Source organism: Tinamus guttatus, unplaced genomic scaffold (genome assembly GCF_059628265.1).
Source record: "Tinamus guttatus ecotype Peru unplaced genomic scaffold, ASM5962826v1 Tinamus_guttatus_pri_ptg000446l, whole genome shotgun sequence".
NCBI lineage: Eukaryota > Metazoa > Chordata > Aves > Tinamiformes > Tinamidae > Tinamus > Tinamus guttatus.
In genome coordinates, this window is record NW_028288980.1 from 222,170 (window position 1) to 246,018 (window position 23,849).

Here is a 23,849-nt window from a genome sequence, read left to right on the forward strand (position 1 = left end):
CAGTAAAAAACTACACGTGGCAGAAGCCGTCAAACACAGCTCATCCATTTATTCAAATAAGTTTCAGCTTCTGATGAAATCTGCCACAGAACTGATCTGTTACCACCACGCAAAAAATTCTCCTGACATTTCTAAGTGAGAGAAAGTCCCACTCTGTTACTTCTGGCCTTTCAGCTCCAGTGGGAAAAAGATGTCATCTTAAACATCTCACTTTGGGGTGATCTAGGGATTTGAAATTACTTATGAATTGCTATTGGTTATGAATTCCAGAAGTAATAGTAAAATGTCATGAAAGTGTGTGAATGCCATCAGCATGCCCTTTTCACACCCACACAACAGCGATGATGTGCAGAATGTCACGTTAAGCGACTGGCTCATAAGAAGGTCCAAAGAGAAGACAGTGCCAGGTTTTTGACGGAAATGCAGGAAATGCCCTTCACTAAACGAAGAGACAAAAGCAGAAATAACACTGGATATTGGAAATCTTTTCCAGGCGATCACCCAGGCTTTACCCATATTTTTCTATCTATCTGACAGGTTCAGCAATATGTTTGTTTCCTTTCTTCTCTACCATCGCTCTGCAAAGGTCAGTATTGTTTATCATGTCTGCACAGAGTTCTTAGCAGTTTTGATTAACACTCAGAACATCACCTTTGCTGACCAGGAATGAAAATGGATTTCAAAACAAACACAGTGTAAGAAAAAATGGAAAATTGGAATTGAAACTCAGTGAGGCTGTGCAGTCTCCATTCTCGGAGGCTTTCAAGATCTATCTGGGAACAGCCTCGAGCAACCTGGGGCTGACCCTGCTTTGATTAAGGGGCTGGAGCAGATAAACATCATGGATCCCTTCCAAATGAATTACGACAAAATGATTTTATGATTTTATGACAAAACTATGATTTACTTGTGACACAATCCTCTGCTATATACAAATAAGAAAGATGTTTGCAAATGAAGCTCTTCACAGTGCTGGTAAATTACAACACTAGTTATCACTGAGTTGGAGAGCATAAAAAATAGAAAGAAATAATGGGAAGCCCTCCATGTTTCTTCACAATGCTTCAGAATGGACCTCGGATGCCCTTAAAATTTTCCTAACAGAGTACATACAAGACAACATTTTTGGAATACGTGCCTTTAAAAAGTCTAAGATTCTAAGGGAAAATCTCTTAGGCTGCACAAATTGCCAAAAAATTATTCATAACAGTTGCTGCCAGTTTCAAGTATTATCTGAGAAATCAGATACGCATTCATTTCTGATGATTATTGTGACAAATAACAAACTTTTAGATTTTAATGTAGGAAAAAACCAAGTAAGTAGTAAGCTAAAGCGAACAGTGCACACAAGATAGACATATGAAATAAACTGAAAAAAATACATTGTGAAGCTTTCATAAATTTTCCCATGTAAACCAATCAACTATAGAAAAATAGTTCTAGTTTTTTAGCATGGACAAGGAACACAATGCTTCTTTGAAAGCATTCCTCTCCAGTCTGTCTGCTATATCCACCACGCATTTACAATAGCCTATCCTCTCTCCATTTGCTTATGCAAACAAACACACTAAGCTTGTATCCTCTCACGCTCTCTATAAAAGAACTCGTGCTTCCTTCCTCTAATATGAAATACGTCCTTATTTGCATATTGGCCAAAGTGCTTAAAACGAAATTTAATTCTGACCTTGCTAAGAAGCTGGGAATTTCATGTGTAATACCTAGAAGTATATCCAGAAATGGTCCTGGTCCTTACAGAAATAGATTTCATTTTTTATTTAAAAGTGGAAGAGGATAGGAGAAGAATCTATGCCAAAAAGAGTAGGTAGGCTTGGAAACTCCTTGTTTTGCATACAAGAGTCAAACATGCAGAATTGAAAATCAGGAAAGCATTTTCCAAGAAGAGCCAAAGAATATTTCTCATTCATCATCAGTCCTGTATCCTTCAGGATGTTCTAGCACTCCCTGCATTTGTTGCTTCTGTTATCTTCTCAATGCCTTGTAAAGCCTTCTTCTTTCCACCTTCAGAACTATTTCTTTTGTTTTATTCTCTGGAAAACCAGCAGATTGGGAAGGTGACACTGAATGGTCTTGATTACATGGTTTTCAATGACAGAAAAGCAAATTCCTGCACTCCCATCTCCCCATTCACTTTAATCAATCTTTTGATTTTCCATTAACAGGTAGAAAAAACAAAAAACCTTGCGAGTGTGAAACCCACATTCTAATAGTAGTAAATTAATGAGTCAAAGCTTTCAAATGCAATGCATTTATGCCTTCCCACACAGTGTAAGACTGCCAATAAGCATGCCAACAAGAATAACAATGTCCGTGAAAATAAAGGCATGCAGACATATTTATTGTTTTCAGTATCTCAAAAACAAACAAACAAAAGAAAGGGGCCTTATCTGGATGTCGTTCAGAAAGAGAATACTGACAGAATATGCTATAGATATGTAGTTTATATTACTACATCTAGGCACCAGTACTCTTAGTAACTACATGTGTGCAAACTCTTATCCCACAATAACTACATCTCCTTCCAGAGAGAGGTAAGTTTCTTCACTATTATTACACATATCGTGATAAAAACATTCACACAAGTAGTTACCAAGGAACTGCAAAAAATACCCAGCTTACTCCATAATAAATGTTCCTCTGGAGCAAAACACATCTTACAGAATTCATTATTAGCACTCAGAACAAAAGTGTCAGTTCTTTGCCATTGAAAAGACCATGAAAAAAATCCTCACACTTGTATGCTGAAGTGCTTTTTCAGGGACCTTCTTAAGGGGAAAAAAAGAAAAAAGTTTTCTCTTGCAAAAAAGTTCACAGAACATAAGAACATCAAACATCTTCTTTGAAAGCACGATTTGTTAAGATTTTGATATGTTTCTTATTCTCCTATTTCTTTTTTTCTTTTCAATTAACATGTCAAAATGCATATTTCTGTGAATCCTTTTGCCTTGAGAGGAAAGTTGTATCTTGCAGAAAAATGAAAGCATATGATATTGGGGATTTGACTACTCATGTATCTGCACTAACTAACATTTAATGTTGGACATTAAGTCCATCCTATACAGTTTATCAGTGACATATTACAAAGACTGTTGTACAAATGGCCTTAAACTCTACTGGTAAATGGATAAAGATCCCGTAAAAAATGGTTGCTGGGATGAATGCTAACAGGAATATTCTTCCAGAGAATTCTGCTTCTTGTGTACCTGATGCATGGGTAGCCCCAGACCTCTGCAACACCCTCACACACCACAGGCCTGAAAAGTCACTATAATAACTGCATTCTGCATTTCTGTTTCTCATTGATATTTCTCTTTGTGAGATGCTTATCTTCATCACGGAAGACACACACACAAGATATTACCATAGTGCACTTCACCCATCTGCTTAAAACAAATGGACCCGCTCATTATGTTGAAGGGAAGAAGATGGGGAAGGAAGAAACAGGAGGCTCTGGGGGAGAAAAGGGGAAAAAATGCTCTCTGGCCAATGGTTATGAACACAACAGCAAAGGAGGAGTGCTATTTTCACACACTTTTGTATTATTACCTGAGGACTTTCATTAAAATGCAGTACTTACATTAAGCAGTAAGTTTGCTCTAGGGTCTATGAAAGGTGCACAGATATAACTTTAATCCATGTTTGGAAAAAAAAGTAAAGCAAAGAAGCCTGTAATTTCTTACAAGACTGTATCAAATGATCAGACCAGTCAGCCAATATTTTATTAATACTTGAGGAAAACTTCCATTTGGAACAACAGAGCTGCCTGGTATCCTCATGAAAAAAATCCCACTTTGCAAAACAGTAGAAATCTGCAGCAAAAAAATACAATGAGTTTATTAAGGCTTGATTATTTCATAAGTTCTCTGAGGTAAACGTATTATTTCCAAATAAAGAAAAAATAAGCCTTTGTTTTTACTTAGCAGTGTGTATTAAACTTCAGAAAATCACAGTGATGTCTGTTGCATGTAATCTAATAAAATTTCAGAGCGTTCACCACACAAACTCAGATAAAAAAGGTAGCAGATATCCCTGGGTTTACATCAATTTGACTGTTGACATCAATTAAACGTAGAGATTTTTCTCTCTATATAATTACCTCTCAGATAGTTAAAGAGATTTTCATAGCCATAAAAATAGCATATGAGATTAACAGGTTCTGATGTTCATTTCAACACTTTATTAATATTTCAATGAGCATTAGACTGTTTTGTTGTGACTGACTGGATATTAAATCACAATTTACAAACCAGGTCATTTATAGCAATGCTATCATGAGTCAATTTCTCCAATGTTCTGCTAAACTTTTTTATTATTCTGGATTTCTGCAATGGAAATGCTTTTATCCCAAACACATTAGTGGGTGAATCATTTCCTCCATCAGCACAGGAAGACTTGATGCTTAGAAATTCAGTCAGTTAGCACACAGGGAATTTTATCAATTGTGTTTTCACATGAAACAGGACCAATAGCACTCTGCCATTAGCATCAGTAACTAGATGACACATGTTCCAAAGGTCGCTCTTGGTTCTTTTATTTATATTATTATCTTAATCTTATTTCTAACATCAGTAACACATGCTTTCTCTGAAAGAAAACAATTAATCAATTCCAAACTAATGTCTCATACATTCCGAAATCTGTTTTATTCTGCTATAGCTTTCTATCCATTAGTGACTCACATCCAAAGTAAAGCAAGTGAAACCAAATCCACAAAGCAGGAAGTTATCATCAATAAGGATATTAAACAAGTATCTTTAATTTCAAGCTGCAACCGTACTACAAAGTAATGTGAACTAGGAGATGCGAAAGCTTCCCCACTGTGTCAATCTCACACTAAAAAATGTTACCGAAAGAGTAAGTCATGATTTGAAAAGTGGCATTGTAAAGTATCTAGATGTAAACACTTCACTATCTTTGCAACAACCACAAAAATTGGAGATTTGACGATAGAGAGAGAAAAACGGGTATTAAAGTTGTGGCCAAATTTACACAAAGACTGCACGAACTACTGTGATATTTCAAACACTTTCTAAATTATACTGTTATTTTGGAACATCAAAGTTAGGAAATATTAAATCTTTTATTTTGTTCTTCCTCAAAAGAATGGATTATTTTTATGGGAACTCACTTCTTCAGAACATAAATTAGGCTTTAGCAATGTCAGACTATTGGACTCAATACAGCATGATTAGATGAAATGGATAATTGAGATAAATACAGTTGATTTAGGTGGTCTGCTTCTCTCTCCTGATTGCAAATGGTCACGACAATCAAGATCTCTCTACATTAAGGGTCTCTTGCTCAGGGTTTAAGTGATGCTTAGGGAGAAATGCCTTCTGAACTGGTGGGCACAGATGTGCCCCACAGGCAAACACCATCTGGTAACACAGAATTAGTGGCTATTTGATTTCAAGATATTGACAGGATTTTCTGACATGCACCTGGCCTTGCTGGAATGAATCACTGTTTATTCTAAAAAGAAAATTATTGCCCATGCTCCAAATCTCCTCCATTTTTACCAGAAGACAAGACTCTAGAGTGTAAATGAATTTTAAAACATTCAGAATGCTGCAAATCTTAAACATTCAGGACATATTCCTGCCACAAACACACTGCCACCTCCAATACAGAATTAGTCCCCCTGTACCGAAATTTGTAGACAGTAAGACCTAGCAGTGAAATGAGATGTTGTAGATTCAAGAAAGATTAAGTATTTTATTAATGATACTGAGTTTGGGTAGAATATCTATATATCTAAAATCCCATAGATAATTATTTTTCTTCTAAAGCTGTGGCGAATTTGTGCTAAATTGCTTGCCTACATAAAGGAAGAAAGTGAAATTACCAGATCACTATATTAAGTTCTTCCAGCAATCAAAATCATACAATACTTTAAGATACTAATGCTAAAAACATTCCTACAGAAATGTTCAACGAAAGTCTGTAGAAACAAAAGATGCTGATAATTGTGCCAGAAGTGGTCAGGTTTTGAGCTTCCTTTCTTATCTTACTGTCTTGAAAACAGCCAGGAATGATGCCAAAACACTACAAAACAGTCATGAGTAAGAGCCTCTCCCTGTATCAAAAACTGAATCATCTACAATGATCTGCTGCTGCAACAACGAAGAACATCGTACATGGACCATGACAAACCCAGAGGTCCAAACAGCAAGACTAATGGGCATGTGTGCAAGGGAAGGTGTTTCACTCTTAGGATCTGCAAAATGAACGGCAGTCTTCAACACCAAACCACAGACAGCCATTCCTACACATTCCTGCTCTTCACTTCCAAACACAGCCTGGGAAATTATTACCAGACACGTAATTCTTCGGAAGCTGAGCAGATAAAACTGTTCAGCCCATCCAGTTTTTGGGATACCGGAGTAAAACATGGAGCTGAAGTCTTTTTCCCAGAAGATAAGAAGTTAGGGATCACAGCTGTGCATGTACTGTGATTTAGAACAAAGCCTTTTTTGATTTTTTTAAAGATATCATATCAGTAATACAACATCCTGCTGCTCTTCTGAAACAAGCTGCTGGAATGCTAGATTTCAAGATTACTGTTAATTGACAAGTTGCAGTTACAGTTGTACATGTTGTGTATGCTCTCTTCTCAAAATATTGCATCTTCTTCTTAATTCCATAAAACTCTTCAAAAGTTTCAAGATACAACACTAAAGATATTTGTTAAATTAGCTGCATTCTATATCGATTAAAACAAAAGCACCAGACTCCTCTTTTTTTAGTGTTGCTGAAAAACAAAATCACTACCTTCAACATAGAATAGAAAGCAACTGCAGAGTAACACTGGACTGTTACTGCATAGATCACATTATTTGACATGGATTCTTAGTTTAAAACTGCATAGTTCGACTGTAACCAGTCGGTCCACTTCCAGCCTTAAAAAAAATGCATGGATTTAATGGAAAGTAAAGTTAAAAATGGCATTTTTCTTTTTCTTGTGCTGTGCTCCTATGTAGTTGACACAAATTATTAGAACTGATCAAAAAAATTTAAGGGAAGTTGTGCTAGCAAAATGCCATATAGAGACAACAACTCTCGGCATGTCCAGCACCTAGACTCACTATGGAAGTGGCTGGAGACCAAGGTTAAATTTGAAGGACAAGAAAGGAATCTGCATCCTGGGCACAGGATGAATTGTTCTTGCAGGATTGTAGTAGAATGCAATTCCTTTCTTGTCCTACAAATTTAACCAATTAATTCTCTGCTAAATTAAGCAGGACATTTCTACCCAAGAGTAGACAGCTACATACTCAGATTCCTACAGATGAAGTTACAGACTGGTTGGTTGATCTGCTGCAGATAAATGATCTTTGTTTCTGAAAGAGAAGCCTGTAGGCTAGTGCTAACTTTCACTTTTATGGCCTGCTTGATCCCACTCAGATGTTTAACACATGTTTAGAAGGAAATGGAAGGCACAGGCTATGATTTATGGGTGCCTAAATGCTGCAGCCAGAGCAGCATGGGTACAAGCAGGGCATGAATTCCCCTCTCTTCCATCCTTACTGCTCATCTCACTCTACCTTCCCAAAGAAGAAAGAAGCCTTTAAAAGCCTTAAATTTTTATGGCGTATTTTCATAATTAACATTTCTACCCAGTCAAAAAAGTGAATTCTCTGTCTGCAATTTTTTGATTTACAGTATTTTTTTTTTGTATTTTTATACACATACACATATATATACACACAGGCACACACACTCACATGTGCATAAAACTGAGACTAGAGTTTACACTCATACATAGCAAACAACAAAAGGTTGACTTATGCTCCATGGCCTTACCTGGAAACAGGTCATTTTCTCAAGGCTAGACACTATTTGGCATAACACAGTATAACAAACATGTAGAAGAAGGTACCAATAAGTACTCCTTATGGCCCTGGGGAAAAATATCCTACCAATAACTTGCACCTTAAAGCAGGAGACAACGTTGCATTTGATACCAACAGACTGATCATTCAATCTGACCAGACTTTACTTGGACCTATCAGTTATACTCCAGCAGTCAATAAGCTACTGAATTGGCTGATGGACCTTTTTATTTTATTTTTTCCTGCAGCAAAAAAAAAAAAAAAAGGAAAACATTCTGTTTCGTCAGGTTACAGCTAAGCAGAATTGAAAATTTGGGATTCTGTTATAGTACTTTACCTATTTCATAAAAAGTAGCTATAAAAACAATTCTCCAAAGAAAAGGGCTGAACAGGCCTATACAGGTTAAACCAATTAATATTCCATCCACTCTTAGGAAGAATGCCAATCATGCTGAAACTAGCTGAAATTTTCAAATATTTGTTTGTAAAAGTAGAGAAGAGAATTAAGAGAAATTTCTTTTGCTTTGGGATTCCAAACTAACACTGCCTGTAGAAATTAAGACCTTCCTAAATTAGCAAGACATCATAGAGAATGCAAAACAAGGATTAAAGAAAAACTTACCTAGCTGAATACTTAACTACTAGTTATTAATTATTTAAACACTTAATTGTTTGGATAATTAAAACTAAATCTCAAAATAATCTAATGCCAATTACCTCTTTAATTTTGATGTGAGAGTCTGTAAAGGACAATACCAAATTGTAGCCTCAAAAGAAATAACTTGATGCAATTCAGTATTGAACTACGCTACTCAGATAAATAAATTTTAAAAACAAGTCATTTTTAGGTTACTTTGGTATTGTTTTGCTAAAGCAAGATACTAAAAGTGTAAAAATTATTTTCCCAGGGATATAGACAAAAAACTATAACAAGGCAGGATTTTAAAAGTTCCTGGGATTTGGTAGAAAAATCAGATGAGTCTAAAAATTGTATTATTTGCTATGGGAGTGCAATTTGGAATGCATGTATGTACAGGTGTGACATTCAGATACAGCATCAACCATATACATGCAGCTTGTCAGCTCCTGATATTTTGTAACATGTGCAAGCCTTTAAATAGGCTGTGAAATTTTAAATCTAATTGCCTCTGTTTTCAACAGAATATAAAATGGGAATAATTATACCAGCCTCCTCTGGAAGTCACCAGGCCTAGTGACATAGGTTGCTACATAAGAACTGGCTATAATTCTCATACAGAAAGCAACATCTTGCTGATAGCTACACAATTTCACAATGAATTGTGCCCACAAGGCAGGCTACTTAGAACAAAAAATGACATTGCGGCAGCTGTAAAAACAGACCACTTCTACTAAATGTTATGTTTCTATAACAGAAGGACTTTTTCTCAGCATGACAACATGCAAAGTATTTATCCTGTGATGTCCAAGTGTATGTTGCACTACTCCACAATTTATGAGCATTAGCAGATCTGCAAGACAATTTCTGACTGAGAAGCAGTAACTCATAGATTGCATGCAGGAATCATTACATTTACCAAGTATTACATGTTATGAAGTTGTCTTACTTGTTATCTGCAGTCACTTTCTTCAAAAAACAGATCTGTGCCTGTTTTGTAAAAAAACTTAAGCCCACTATGAAAGTTTGCACAGCAAAAAGGATGGTTGGAATGGGACAGGGAGGCAAATGAGGTTGCACAAATTATGATCATTGTAAGAAAATGTAATATTTACATAGCCAACCACAGAGGTGTAAGATGGCACATATAAAAGTAAATTTCACCAAGAGAGCAGCATGACAAGAAAGAGAAGATAAAAATGCAAAAGGTACTTACCAGCTTGTGATTTGAATTGGAGCAAGGCACTGTTGTATCCCAGCGTAATTAACACAGACTCCTTTCCCAAACGACAGTATTCAGTGTCTCTGTTAATCAAGCATTTAAACACACAGACTCCATCAGCTGAAGGGAAAAAAAATACTTTAGTAGAAGTTAGAAACAAAACCACGAACAGAACTAGATGTTTCTCTTGACTAACAATAAATAGCCTGAGCTTCCATTTGAAGCACAAAATTCAGGGGAAATACCCCTATATTCTCTACTATGTTGTTTCTTAAGTTGATTTTCCATAGTGTCCCACAGTTTTCTAAAATCTACCCCACTTATCATGTTTACACCACAGTTCTCTTATCCTCAACCTAGATCCTGATGAGGTTTTAAATGCACATTTTTTCTGCTTCTTTTGCTGGTGAAATCCTACATATCATGTCCCAATAACCTCCAGGGATGCTGCTCTGGCACATGGCACCGGCACATGGAGAAGAAAGAGTCAGTGATCAATTCTATCACGTAAAACAGCTTTTTCCAGTGAGGCACACTGTATCCTCCTAACATTAATAAGCTGATCCCAAGACAAAACGATGCAGGTTTCCTTGGATGAAGAAGAACACGCAGCTATGTGAGAGAGAGCAAGAGGGGCAGCAGTGGGCAAACCTTCACACTGTGCTCCTTGTGGAAGGGGATCCAGTATCAAAGGTTTATGCAGGGTAATAAATCAGCCATGTGCTGTCTCATTATCAGCCTTGCAGCTGTCAGGAGACAACTGCCTGAGCAAACTGAACAGAATCCACATTCGCACTACCAGAAACCTGAAATAGGTTGGGGAACTTTGTGCTTATGGCTGCTATGGACATGGGCTACAACATGCAAAGACTTCAAGTAATGTCCTATTTGCATTGCACATATCTTGACCACCATAAGGATTCCATTTCCTTGCATGGTTCTTTGAATCATTTTAGTCCACTAATAAGTGCTTCATGCAGCTTTCCCATGCACATTTTATCTTTGTGAGTAGAAGTGAAGAAAAGGAAAACAAACAGAGAAAAAAAAAAGGCAAAATGCTTAAGGAATAAAGAGAGACAGAAAGAGAACTAAGAACAAAAGTACAAAAATTGACAGTAGCAAAGAAAAAGGACATACACCAATATGCTATAGAACATCAAAAAGCAAAGCTGAAGAGAATCCAGAAGAGGTAAGCTGAAAAGCAAGAGGCAATAAACAAATTATAAAATGTCAGTAGAGAAATTCAGTAGAAATTTAATGGTACATTGTTGAGATGTGTTACTTTGCTAATAGTGTTCAAAGGAGCACAGGGAGAAAGGAGAAGGCATGCACAGACACATATCATATAGCTAATATAGTGCATTTTTTAAGCCTTACACTTCACTGCATCAGCTGTGATGAGGAGTGAACTGAGAAAAAGGCACTGTAAGATACTGTCTATCTCAAGCAAGGCTTAAGCATACAAAAAAAAAGGTTGTTAAGTAAGAAGTATCACATCTGAGCTCGCTCACTTTTCTGTCTGCACATTCATTGGTATATGTAGCCTTTTCTGTAATTTATGCTTGTGAAATAATTAAAGGCACGCTAGCATTTTATTTCTCCTAGAGCAAGTCTAAAGTGGCTACATAGCCATCCCGTTTTCCACAGCTTAAGGGTTCTTTCCATACATAGTATTAACAATAACTTCTAAGTAAGTTTCAACCCACGTTTTGTTACCTAAGCACTGTCTGCACCCTTGATTCACAGGCCTGAGACTTGGGAAATGACAGTTTCTCTATCAAGAAAGCATTTCATATTCATACACTTAAAAGTTAAATTTATACATCAGTTGATTCATCATGCAACTCTCTCTCAATGTTCAAACTTCCCTCCTGTATCAAGCTTATCACAGTAATCAACAGCAGGACTAAACAAAAAAACAGGGGGAAGGAGGACTTCATTAACCCCAGCACTTTCCAAAATACTTGGACAAATACCTGAGTGCACCTGCCATTCCCAACAGCTTTGTCTTTCTGTGTTCCAAAGCTTAACACCCTCACCAAAACCTTTTTCTTTTTAACTCTCTAGTTAGAGTTTCCCCTGCTATAATCTATCTATAGCCAATGTCTCTTTTAACAGCTGACATTTGGACCCCACCACACTCACTTATCCTTCTATTCACTCAGCTGAACAAAACCAGCTCCCTCAGCCTCTTCTTAAGCACCATATCCTGCAGTCCCACAGCTGTATGGGATTGCTGGAATTTGCCAGAGCATTTCATGGATCTGCAAAGATCAGCACTTGGACTTCTTGGGTTCCAGGTCAGGCCTGTGTCTTTCCACATTTCCCAAAACGCAATGTTTGTATCCACCAACAGCCACATGAACTTTCAGAGAGGTACATATACTGCAGGAGCTATTTAAAATGACTAGTACTGAATAAACACTAAATTGGACCTGTGAAAGTGAAATGCTATCTGTGCAAACAACACAGAAGTGAATCAACCCAGTTGCAGTTCATACTGTCTTCATATGCATACACGAACACACACACTTTGCCTTTTCATCTGCATACGTCTCTTCGTTCATACTGTTTTGAGTGATGGTGGGCGATTTCTAAATAAGCTTAACTAGAAGAACTTCCTAAAATTATTTTTCCCGCTATCCTAAAATTACTTTCCCAGCTACCAGAATCACCCTTTCAAGGCTTTAGAGAGCCCCTCGAGACCACTGATCACAGAATAACTCAGGATGGAAGAACCACCCCTGTTTTCTGAACATCCCATCCCCAGGACCTTATCTGCAAGGCTGTTATCCCACGCTCAGACTGTACACCATAGCCAGAGATACCTGCTACCAAGGTCTGCTTCATGCATCAAGTTCCCATAACAAGCCAAGGATAAGCCTAACAGGCCAGGACTGTGTCCTTGCACTGTAAGCAGAAGGACTGTGGCCTGTTAATAGCAATGGTAATATTAATATTTACTGAGCCATCGGGTATAAAAGTGCTTATACAGATTAATGTCAGGCTCTGCCAGAGCTTCCATATAAAAGGCAATAGGATAAACCCACGTACTATTGAGAAACAGCTTCTAGGAGGAACACTACCCATTACCCACTCATCTTTAAGCCTGATAAAGCTGCCAGGATTGCACATACCTATCAACCCAGGTATGCATAACATCTCAACCCGAACTCAAGTACCATGCAGAAAGCTCTCAAAAGCCTTTCTGAATTTGAGACAATATTTCCTGCTATCTCCCCACACCTCTCTAGTCATATCTTTATAGGAAGAACACAGATAGGCCTAGGATAATTTATCTTGATATAATCATGACAGCTATTCCTACCTTCTTGTCCTATTTATTTGGAAACGGTTTCAAAGAAAATTTGTCTTTCTGTTTTCCCAAAGCAAGGGCTGAAGGTCCAGGGACCTTTCTTGTTCTTTTCAAGGACAGATGCGACATTGGCCTCTATCCCTTCTTCAGGAATCTCCCTCAATCTCAGTAGCCTCTTGAAGGTGAGATAGATGCTTCACAATGACACAAGACACCCCTCTCAACACCCTCAGTGAGTCCCATGAATTTCTGGGGTGAAAAGTTATTAAAAGATCTCTTTCTTCTTCAAGGTAGTCCCTCTTGTCCTTGTACCATTCCCAGGCTCTGACGCCTGGCAAGCCTTGTTGATGAAGACCGAGGTAAAGCAGGTATTAAGTACACCTGCATATCTGTGTCATCTATCACCAAATCAGCACCCCACTGAGCCGGAGGCTGAAACTTTTCTTTTTGTCTTTTTATTTATTATTTTCAAGTCTAGCTGAGTTCTGGCTTTTCTAATACCTTCAAGCTGGAGCAAGGCTTCCAGGTATCTCCTTCGCGCGCTGTCCCTGCTGCTCCTGCACATGTTGCTTTGGCACCAGAGCTCAGTCATAATTAGCAATTACTCCCTGTTTAGTCAAAGCGGTCTCCTGTTTCTTCCTCATTCTCTTGAGCATCAGCACATGGATGATGTAGTCCTTAGAGACCTGTCAGTTCTCTTGAACTTGTTTATACTTCCAGTTTGGCTTGCATGCGGAACCTACTGGTTCTCCAGTTGGTCAAAGCCTGCACTCCTGAAGTTCACATACTCAGCTACTCTCCTTCCTCTCTTCCCTCAAGATCTTCAATTCCAAAATTTCAACATTGCTGCAAACAAAGCTGTCATTATCATTATTCTTTCAAAAGAATTATTATTGTTTTACATTATTCTTTCAAAACCTGAAAACATAAGCTTGATCTAGGACTGCTGTTAAATAGGCTATAACCAGGCTGGAATTTGCCTGGTTATAGTCAGTTCTTAATATATACACCTAGATAACTAAGAGAACCTGGATCTTGACTTTCACTAATAAAATGCCGTAATTTACCTGGAATTGATTTCCGCATGTTTGATACTTTGTATGAAGAATAAGGATAAACCTTACTTCATGTGTAAGTTCCAAATATGGGAAAAGATTGATGTTTTGAAAACTTGACAGAAAACTGTGTTGGACTGAGTTGTGCCTGATAACATTCCCTATGTATATAACAAAATGTTCAAAATGTCTTTGCTTGTCTTGTATGCTTATCTTTGGAATGTATTTTACAGTCAGGCTACATAACAACTGCAACTTTATTATGGGAGAAGTCTATATATTTCTATTTAACTCTTAATTTGGAATATTTTTTATTTTTGTGTTAAACAGTTCAACCTTTTCATCAGATTGCACACTTATTAGAACAACTGTTCACAGCACCTAAATAAATACTTATTCTAAGACAGTATGACAACAATTCACTCTGAAATAATAACCATAAAGATAATGTACATTTCAACAGCCAGCCTTCCCAAATCAACACGACTATTCCCATGTTTTGGGAAAAGAAGCAGTAATTCATCGACTTCATGAATCCTATCTATGTGTTATACAAAAGTGCATCCCAAATTAATTCACATAAATAAAAAATATAATTTGCTGTAGTGACAACTGACCACCATCCTTTGAAACACAAAAAACATTTTATCCCACGATGGGTATTAATTTATATCCAAGAGAGTCAGGCTGAGCAGTTGCAATTGAAAGATTTCGCCTATTGAGGGCAAAGTGATGATATCCAGCCTAGCCCAGGGAAAATACCATTTTCAAAAAGAGGTTCAAAAGTTTAGCAAGAGCCTTGACACTGCTGCTTGCTAATGTCTGAGATCAATAATCATTGCATGAGATCTGAAATTACATAATGGTAAACATGGGAGTCTCCATAAAAGAATGCACACAATCCTGAAGCCCACACAGTCTGGGCTAGAACCCTATTCCAGTAAAGTAAACCTAGGAACACATTATCTTCTGGTCCCTGAGATGTGTCCCTGGAATATTTGTTGACAAAACAACAACAGCAAGCAACCAGACTCCTCAAATCAAAACTTTTGGGGGTTGATCTGAACAGCGATCCACTAAAATCATACCAAACTGGTCATATCATGGGAGCATGAATTAACTCAGCTTTTGCTGGTTGCCTTGTCAGTACTGCCAAAAAGGTAAAAACATGAACAATGAAGCAATCTATTTTCTTGGAAAGGTGAGGGTATGCCAGGTACTGCAAATCAGGAACATAACTTGACAGCAATATGAACTAAATTTACTGATCAGCAGACACACTGTTTAACCAATATTAAAAAAAAAAAAGATTAATTCCTCCAAAGTCAGTTTGTATTATATGTCATCTCTTAAAGAATTGGAAATTTGGGGAACACTGAAAGGGATTTCAGTATTTTGAAGTGAAATTCACGGCTGGCCTTGGTAGATAGCCACCATTCCCGTGGAAGTTCAGCTATGCTCCTGCAAGGCAGTATCCGTCAAACCAGGTACGACACCAAGAACAACTGTCACTTTCCAAGGTCCACAGGAAAATTCTGCAGCAGAACAAAGCACAGACCTTATGTTTACTGAAAGAAAGGTATTTACACCATATCTACCTTAGCTTACTTTAGGCACTCCCTCTGTTTTTTTGCTTATGAGTTAGTCTGTGGAGAGGATCCTAAACTTTCCCCAGGAACGGTCTTCTGCAGAGAGCCTCAGTGAGCACTCGTTACACACCCTCTCACTCCAAAAACATTTGGAAAACCAACTGAGTGACACTAAGCTACTGAAAAGTGTATGGTGAAGAAACAAACTCAAAAAACTATCAGGAAAAAGTACTGGTTCCCTCAGGATCTAATACCAGACACACAACAGATGCAGCATTTGCTCATATCACACATCCTTTCAAGGACTAGGAAAATATATTTTGAATAATGCGCTGAAGAATTATAGCCTAGCCTCTTCTGTAGAAAAATACCTGCAGGCAGAACATCTTGTTACAGTTACCAAAGCAGACAACCATCATGCTGTGTGACTACACTGCTTAAGTATTATAGACGTGTCTGAACTAATCCTGTTTGAGGCAGACTGGAGGAAAAGGTACCTCACCTTCCAAATGCTATAAGGGTGTTAGCAATCACTAGCAATTACTGAAGGGAGACCCCAGCTCATAGCTGTAAGAGAATTGGTTCAACAAGTAAGCTGAACAAAAGCACATGTGGAGGCTCCACAGACTCAACACAGGCAAATGATCTGCTTAAGTTCCCGTAAACAGAATCTTCATAATGTGAACACAACAGAAACCAGACTGGAGTGTCACAGATGGCTGTATACTAATTAAATAGAGAATTTTAACCCTTAGAAAACAAAATGAAACAAAGTCCCCAAATGACTATGCTTTAGATTTGCGCAAAAGAGAACTTCAGCACTGACCAAAAACATGAAATAATTATATGACCCCATGGTCATTATGAATATTCTGATGAATATCTCATAAATCTAAAGCAAGTATGACTGTGCTCATCAATTCCCATCAGGAGCCAAGTGATTTTCTGATAGCCAGAAAATCTTCTGAATCCAATCACCCTTTCTTCTTGATTATCTTTTCCTTACACCTAATAAAAGTCACTGGAAACTTCTGATACCAAAAACATCAAAAGTTTGGAAGACCGAGCAAAAAAAACTTATTTGCCAAAAGAAGTATTAAATCTCAGTATTAAAGGTGGAACAAAATTGCTGCTTTCAGTGATATCCAGTTGCCCTATAGAGAAACACTGCATTTTCTGTTTATTGCCAAATGAGAAAACAATACTATTTTTCATAATTTCTCTACTCATCTATCCACAAATACACACATGCCACAGCAATGGTCCCATTATATGCATTAAAAAAAATCCTTGTTTTTTTCAACTTTCATTTGCTTTTAAAAACCTGGAGTAGCAGGAGATAGGGAGAGGCGGAGAAAATGCAGTGCTGAAAGCAAAATTATACAGAAAACAAAGTTGGAGACTCCTACATGTTCTCGGTACAAACTTCTTGCATATTATTAATTATATAATTTTTGCATGTTATATGCATTTTAGAAAAATATTGCATTCCACTATCCCAATCTTCAAGCTGGACTCAGTGGCATTAAGACAGTTAATACTGCAAATTTATAGAGTATCTGGTCTCATCTGGTCATTTTCATCAAGCTAAGTGGTTTTGTCAAAACAAAAAGAAAAACCTTGTACCATTACTTTTCCAAGTGAAATTATGGGATGAATGGCTGTGTATATTTTAAAATAAATACAAAAACATACCTGTCCTTTTAACTTCAAAATTTATTAATCTTGAATTGCTATTCATAATAGTATTAGGTAAACAATTTATGTATTAATCAAATTCTAAGGATTTGTTAACAGAATGGAATATGGCTTATGCACACTTTGACTTCTCACTTAAATCTTCCTACAATCTTCATTTGAAACTGATAATGAGGAGTGAATTTAATGAATGCTTCAGTGCAAGTTCTCTCACTCACTGTCTTCTGTCGTATATCAGTTTCTAACTGCATTTAATATTTTATGGTTATGTCCTAAATCTAGAGAAGTCACTCGCCTCCCAGCATGGAAAGCTCCACACTTTTGCTGGTGCTCCTGTGGACACGGCTCATGCATTTTTTGAGCTGCAGGGACAAGAGGGCAAGCACCCAGAAGATGAGATCTTGCTTCTTGCTAGCCCATAAACTGCATAGTACAGCACAGGCACAGTGAAAAATACAGTCACCATATACAGAGCTGCAGAGAAGTTCCTTCAGCTTGACAGACAAGCAGCATAATGCTCTGCATGAACAACATGGAATGATAGATATACATCAATCTTTGTATTTCAGTGCCAAGGCAATGAAGAGGCCAGTGTCCTGCCCTGCAGAAGTATTTGACTGACAAGGGAAAAGCTGGTGTTCTGTTTTGGTTAAAACACAAAAAGAAAATAGAGCACTTCAAATTTGGTACGCAGAATCAACACGATTATTTCACTGTGTTGCTATTTATATCACACTGAATGCCACAGTTCACTGTAAACACCTATAATAGTCAACAACTACAAAAATTTTTGTTTTTCTATCACCAGGAGACTCAGGAACATTGCCGATAAGCACTGCTTTTCCCATCCTGCAGAGAACAGAAATCCTCTGTGACACTCTCGATGTTCCCATCCTCACATTTAAAACAGTTTCGTATCCGTTCGCTGTGGCTCCCAAGGTCTACCGACCTATAAAGCTGGTGCTCCGTTAACTCATACTACAACACCTCGTCAAGAACCATATACACAGCTAGCTTGTGAAAGGGCTCATGTTTTTATTGTCTACAGGAGAGACAAATCCACTGCAGAAAACCTCCCAGTGTGAAAAAAAAATTACAAACGAGATTCAAAAACAAACATACACTTTGAAAAGCCTAAGAAGAAACAGAGCCTAAAGAATGAGGTGAGTATCACGCTACTGGGTGAGATGGTTCAGAAGATGTTATTTGCATTTCTGAGAAAGTTCCAAGTTTGAAAGCATGCCCTTACAATTGATCAGAAATCAACATACAGCTTTGTAAACATGCTTGTAACAAGAGGTGTTCAGGTGGAGCTTTGTTCAATAAGAGCTTTACATATTAAAATGAAAACAAAAACAAAAAACAACACTATGAGAAACCCTTCATGATTTTGTCTTGCTTCACTTTCTGAATATCCCAAATATTTAAATAAGGATAGAAAATAGACAATATTGTCATCCTAGAAAGAAAACTATTTTCACCTAAGAATATGCTTGCATTGTTAGACTAAAAAAAAATAGAGTATGTAAACGTAGGTAAATCAAGAATTCATTTTCATCTCTTCTATTTTTTATATTAAAAGATGACCTTGACTTGATGCAGTCCTGAAACATGACCCAGCAAAATAGTCTTGCATTTCCCATGGCACACTTGTATTTAGCTTACCTGCCTGCAAGCTGATTTGTGAAGGTATGCATATGTGAACTAAAAACACTCAAGCAAGAACATCTGTCCAAATTGACAGACATGGGATTTGACACATATTTTCCCATTTATTAATTGGCACATTAAGTAGCATACAGGATATTCAAGCTCAGCAGTAATGAAATGTGTTATTTTGATATATATTGAGTGATAATGGGTAAGTCCCTGTAACTTTAGGAAAAAAAAAAAGACTTTAAATCAGTACAACATAATATATTTTGTTTCAAACTTGTTTAAAGCTGCACATAAATTTTCACACTTTCACACCAGAAAGATTTAAGACCAAAATGCCTTAGTTATGTATGCTTACAGAACAGCTGATCACAGAGTAGCCTTAAGTTAAGCTTTGAAGGAAAATTCAGCATTCCAGAAGAGCACATTTTACTCTTAAGGAATGCACACAAAGCTTTTAGGTTATGTTTTCTCTTTTCTTGGCACCCATACCCCCTGATGCCGTCATGCAGCCGCAGCAGGATTCAGGAAATGTGTAGATGAGGCACTTAGGGACACGGTTTGGCAGGCAGGGTGTTGAGGGCTTATGGTCAGGCTCGATGATCTTGAAGGTCTTTTCCAACCACAACAATTCTGTGATTTTGGCATCCAGGTGAGTCCTGGATGGTGCCCTCCATCAGCCCAGGTGCCTCAAGCACAGAAGAGAAGCCCTCCCAAGCAGGGAGGGAGGGATTTTGCCTGGGTGTAGCAGCCCAGAGACCAGGGAAGGTGCTCACTTAGACCCTTCCCACATTGCCTGCATGAAGGGAGCACCATCTAGCAGGAGTGCAGATGCAAAAACTCTTGATTGGGGTAATTTTAAGCATAAATTTTTACATTTCAGCTGCATCTGGACAGCATCGTTATCAGGCATCTCTCTTGGCAACCAGATCTGAGGAATTTGAATTTCCAAACAATCTGAACAATAGTAGCAGGAACAGCAGCATTACTATATTATCTTTTTTCCATGATAGTGTGTCAAAGAACTATTCTTCCATCTGTGATTTATTGGTACTTTTTATATAAGCTTTGAGATGCTATTCTTCTGCTTGAAAGCAATTGGCATAGAAAGTTATTTGAGCTCATTATCAGGAAAAATAAAACAACTGTGAAATTTCTTACACTACTGTTAGGTCAACAGCAAAAATATGTTTCAAGGCTCTAAATGAACTGTAGACACAGCAATAGTTGTCAAGCTTTAGTTCTAATACAACATTCTTAACATGTAAAATGAGTGCTGATTCAAATAAGTCAATACTTTTAATGCAGAAATCTAATAATTGCTGAAAATGAGGATAGACATGTGCCTGCTTAATACAAACTACATCAGTAAAAAAAAATGGCTCCTACGACCTATATTTTCTTAAAATGCTAAAATGTAGTGAATAAATGCAAAGATGACTCAGAAATAACCTGGCATTAAAGTATGAAGAAGGCAAGCTGGGGAGCAATGCTCCATCCAGCCATCTTGCATACTCCCTTCCGACTAGTTCTTCCCCCACGACATTCGCTGTGGTTGTTGGACACAGCACAGCATGGCCAGGGAGGTGGCACCACATGGACAGCCAGCAGGAAGCCTAAAACTCAAGTACTACACCATATCTTTTCTTCAGATATAGACAGGAAGAATAATCTCCCTCTTAGTTTTTATAGTGAATGGCCCTACTTCAGCTCTTTAAAAAGACTGCTGTACCACACAGTGAAAGTTCTGCAGAGACCCAAGCCTTGAAGACTTGCCCAGCAATACTCTAGCAATTCAGAGCTATTCACCACTATTATTTGAGTTGCAAAGTCTCTACAACCTGAATTCTGTGCAATTTAAACCTAAGTGTATAATTACATTTCTTTTAATCTCAGAATACCAATTTACTCTGTTGGTAAAAAATGAATGGCAAAAGAAAAAAAAAAGAACTAATAAATGCTTGTATTTCAAAAGGACTTAGATAACTCATATATTTTTCTCATACCCTTTCTTCTCAGACAATGAACAAGCCAAATCACTACAGTGACAAATTCACTTCATATATATTTGTATATAGAGTGGTGCCAGTAATCACTTTATAAATGTTTATTTCTATTTATCTGCTTCTAAAAATGGTTAGACAGTGGTTGTTTACTTGAGAAATAGACCTACTTTGCAGGTAGCTGAAACTGCACATAGATCCCTATTACATAACTGAGCGATGGATATTTGCTTTTGGTCTGCTCTTCCTCTGATTAAGGTGTTAGGTAAGATACAGAGATTTGTTATCTCAAAACGGTTTAATGTAGTTTCAAGAAGAGTGTAGCTGCAAAGTTATTTAGGAAAACATTTACGCAACAGAAAATGGCATTCATCTCGCAGGGATTTTCCCTGACTGATAGAACTCTGTCAAGAACATGAGATTTAAAATTTGCTGTTATTTCACCACAGTAGGCTCTAAATGTGTATCATGTGGCTTGTTGCTTTGGTTGATTCTTGAGACTTTTTAATACCCCCACACAACAGAGCACGATGCTAAGACCCCTCATCAGTAGTGAGCTCAAGGGGGTTCTACCTGCACGGCGAAACATCTTCCAAAGACACTGCCTCAGGCCTGGGAGTTATCTGCAGGAAACACACTCAGAGTTAACATATAACCTGACCTTTGGAGGCAGAGCTGCTCTTACCATGCACCTGCTCAGCACAGAGCTCTGCTTTTATGGCCAGCTGTGCAGCTTGACCAATAAAACCTGTAATCGCAGGCAGATCAGGAGCCGCTGATTGCAAGCTGTGAAATAATACTGTGGCTCTGAACGGTCTGTGCCCATTTTACGAGTATTGCTATTTATTCTGTGTGCCTTGAGAAGTTCAGGTATCATGTTGCAGTACTAATGTAAATGACACATCTCATTTTTAAAAACACAACCCAGTTTATGGAACAAAAAGCTAGAGACAAGTGGACAGGTTGATATTTGGAATCAGCAGTTTAACATTTTTTTTCTGATATTCAAGCCACTTCACCTATACAACTACCTTATTACTTTATGATACTGTTAATGTATTTAATATATTTGAAACACATATCCAGCCTCAGGAGTATTTTAATTGCTTCACAGAGGGGTCAATACCAAAGAACTATATACAAAACCTAGTAACTAATAATAGGATTCAAGAATTCTGGATTTGGTAAGTCCAGCCAAAAAAAAAAAAAAAAAGGAGCTCCTTCCTATGAAATTTCCCCTGCATATGTTTGCACCTATTATTACTCTCTCTACATACCAACAGTGCCTCACATGTATTTTATATCCTGCTTACTTGGAAATCGAATAACCATATGCGTAGTCAGAAAAACTAAGATGTCAATAAGGCAATTCTGCTACGGCTTTGGAAGCCCTCCTAGGATTCACGCTGAAATTCCATTTCATGCTTGGAACGTTCCCCGCAGGCGGCACTGTGAAACACGCAGATACCTCTCTCTGCTACAAGCCCTTGGCTGCCAGAAGAGCCTGGCACAGAAGCAACCGGCGCTGATGTGGTCGGCCCATCACAACCTCAGCGTGGACTCGGTTTGCCTTCCAGGTGTCTATTATTAAACGGTTGAGATTTTCCTGGGCACAAACAACCCGATCGCACTAGCACATGCAGAAGCAATGCCACCCATGTTATTCCCATGACTCCCCAGCTGGAGTCAATGTCGGTAAATCATAGAGACAGAATTAATAGCATGCGTGTTTGCAGGATCAGGATTTATGGCTAAGTGACCCCCTATCAATTATATAAATAAACATAAAAATATATAACCAGTTTTCAAGTGAGCTTACAGATGCAGATAATTTAGTGAATAGATAACATGCAAAATTATTCAATGTTTGAAAGAGGGAGAAAATAACCTATTTTTAGATTTATCTACCTCAGGATCTAAATATATAGTTTCAATTTAGCTAAACACATACCTAAGTGCATATACACATAGCTAATAAACATAGCTAAATGCTTAGCTTCAATTCTACTCAGAGAGTCAATAAAAGAAAATTCATACACAGAAAATCCAAAGAACACGAAAATATTACTATAGAACCACCACAAATAATAATGGCAGTATTATTATGCTGACACAATCACATGATGGTGCCCTGTGACATCATAATTATAGCACTATTGCTACAAAAAAAAAATCCTTATTAAAAAATTACCCAACAGTAGGACACCAGCAGCAGAGGGTTTTGATGTACATGAGACAAGTGCGGGTCGACAAAATATCTTGCTGAACATACTACACTGTTGCTGACTAAGAAAACATTTCTCTGATCCAAATTTACAGTTGCCAATTTGTTGCTTGTGCGATACACTGACCGCTCTAAATGTCTTCGGCTGGAAAAAATAAGGTAAGGCAGAAGTCACTCCAAGCTCCCCTTATGACAGTGAGAATCTTTTCACTAATATCAGTGGGCTCTGAATTAGGCCATGCTGGCATCTTTTTTTTTTTTTTTTTTGCACATAACTTAGGTAATTCAGTGAAATAAAACTATATTCTTATATGCTTCCAAATAACCTCCTCTCTCTCTCTCTCTCTCTCTCTCTCCAATAAGCCCAGAAAAGTAAACTTATTTCAGAGATAGTAATTCCCCCCCTGCAATTCTTAACACATACTGTGACACTCTCTAGTCTACTCCTAACATTAAAAAACCAACAAACAAACAAAGAACAAAATATCCACACATTTTAATTTCCTTATTCCTTAGCTTTGTAAAATACAAAACAAGGACACCACACTATTTTCTCTGTCATTCGTGTGTATTCTCTATTTAGGCTGAGAATTCTTTAT

At 37.6% G+C, this 23,849-nt stretch overlaps 1 protein-coding gene and 1 long non-coding RNA gene across 2 annotated transcripts in view; both read right to left on the reverse strand.

Moving 5' to 3' along the window:
• The window catches only part of LOC148593157 (uncharacterized), a 263,837-nt gene that overhangs the window by 160,314 nt on the left and 79,674 nt on the right, over window positions 1-23,849 (reverse strand). The window lies entirely within an intron of this gene.
• Window positions 1-23,849, reverse strand: part of LOC104575839 (histone-arginine methyltransferase CARM1) — a 62,252-nt gene that overhangs the window by 30,678 nt on the left and 7,725 nt on the right. The window contains exon 2 of the mRNA XM_088531994.1: window positions 9,704-9,829. Coding sequence (XP_088388120.1) covers window positions 9,704-9,829 — 126 coding nt within the window. The remainder of the gene's footprint in view (window positions 1-9,703; window positions 9,830-23,849) is intronic.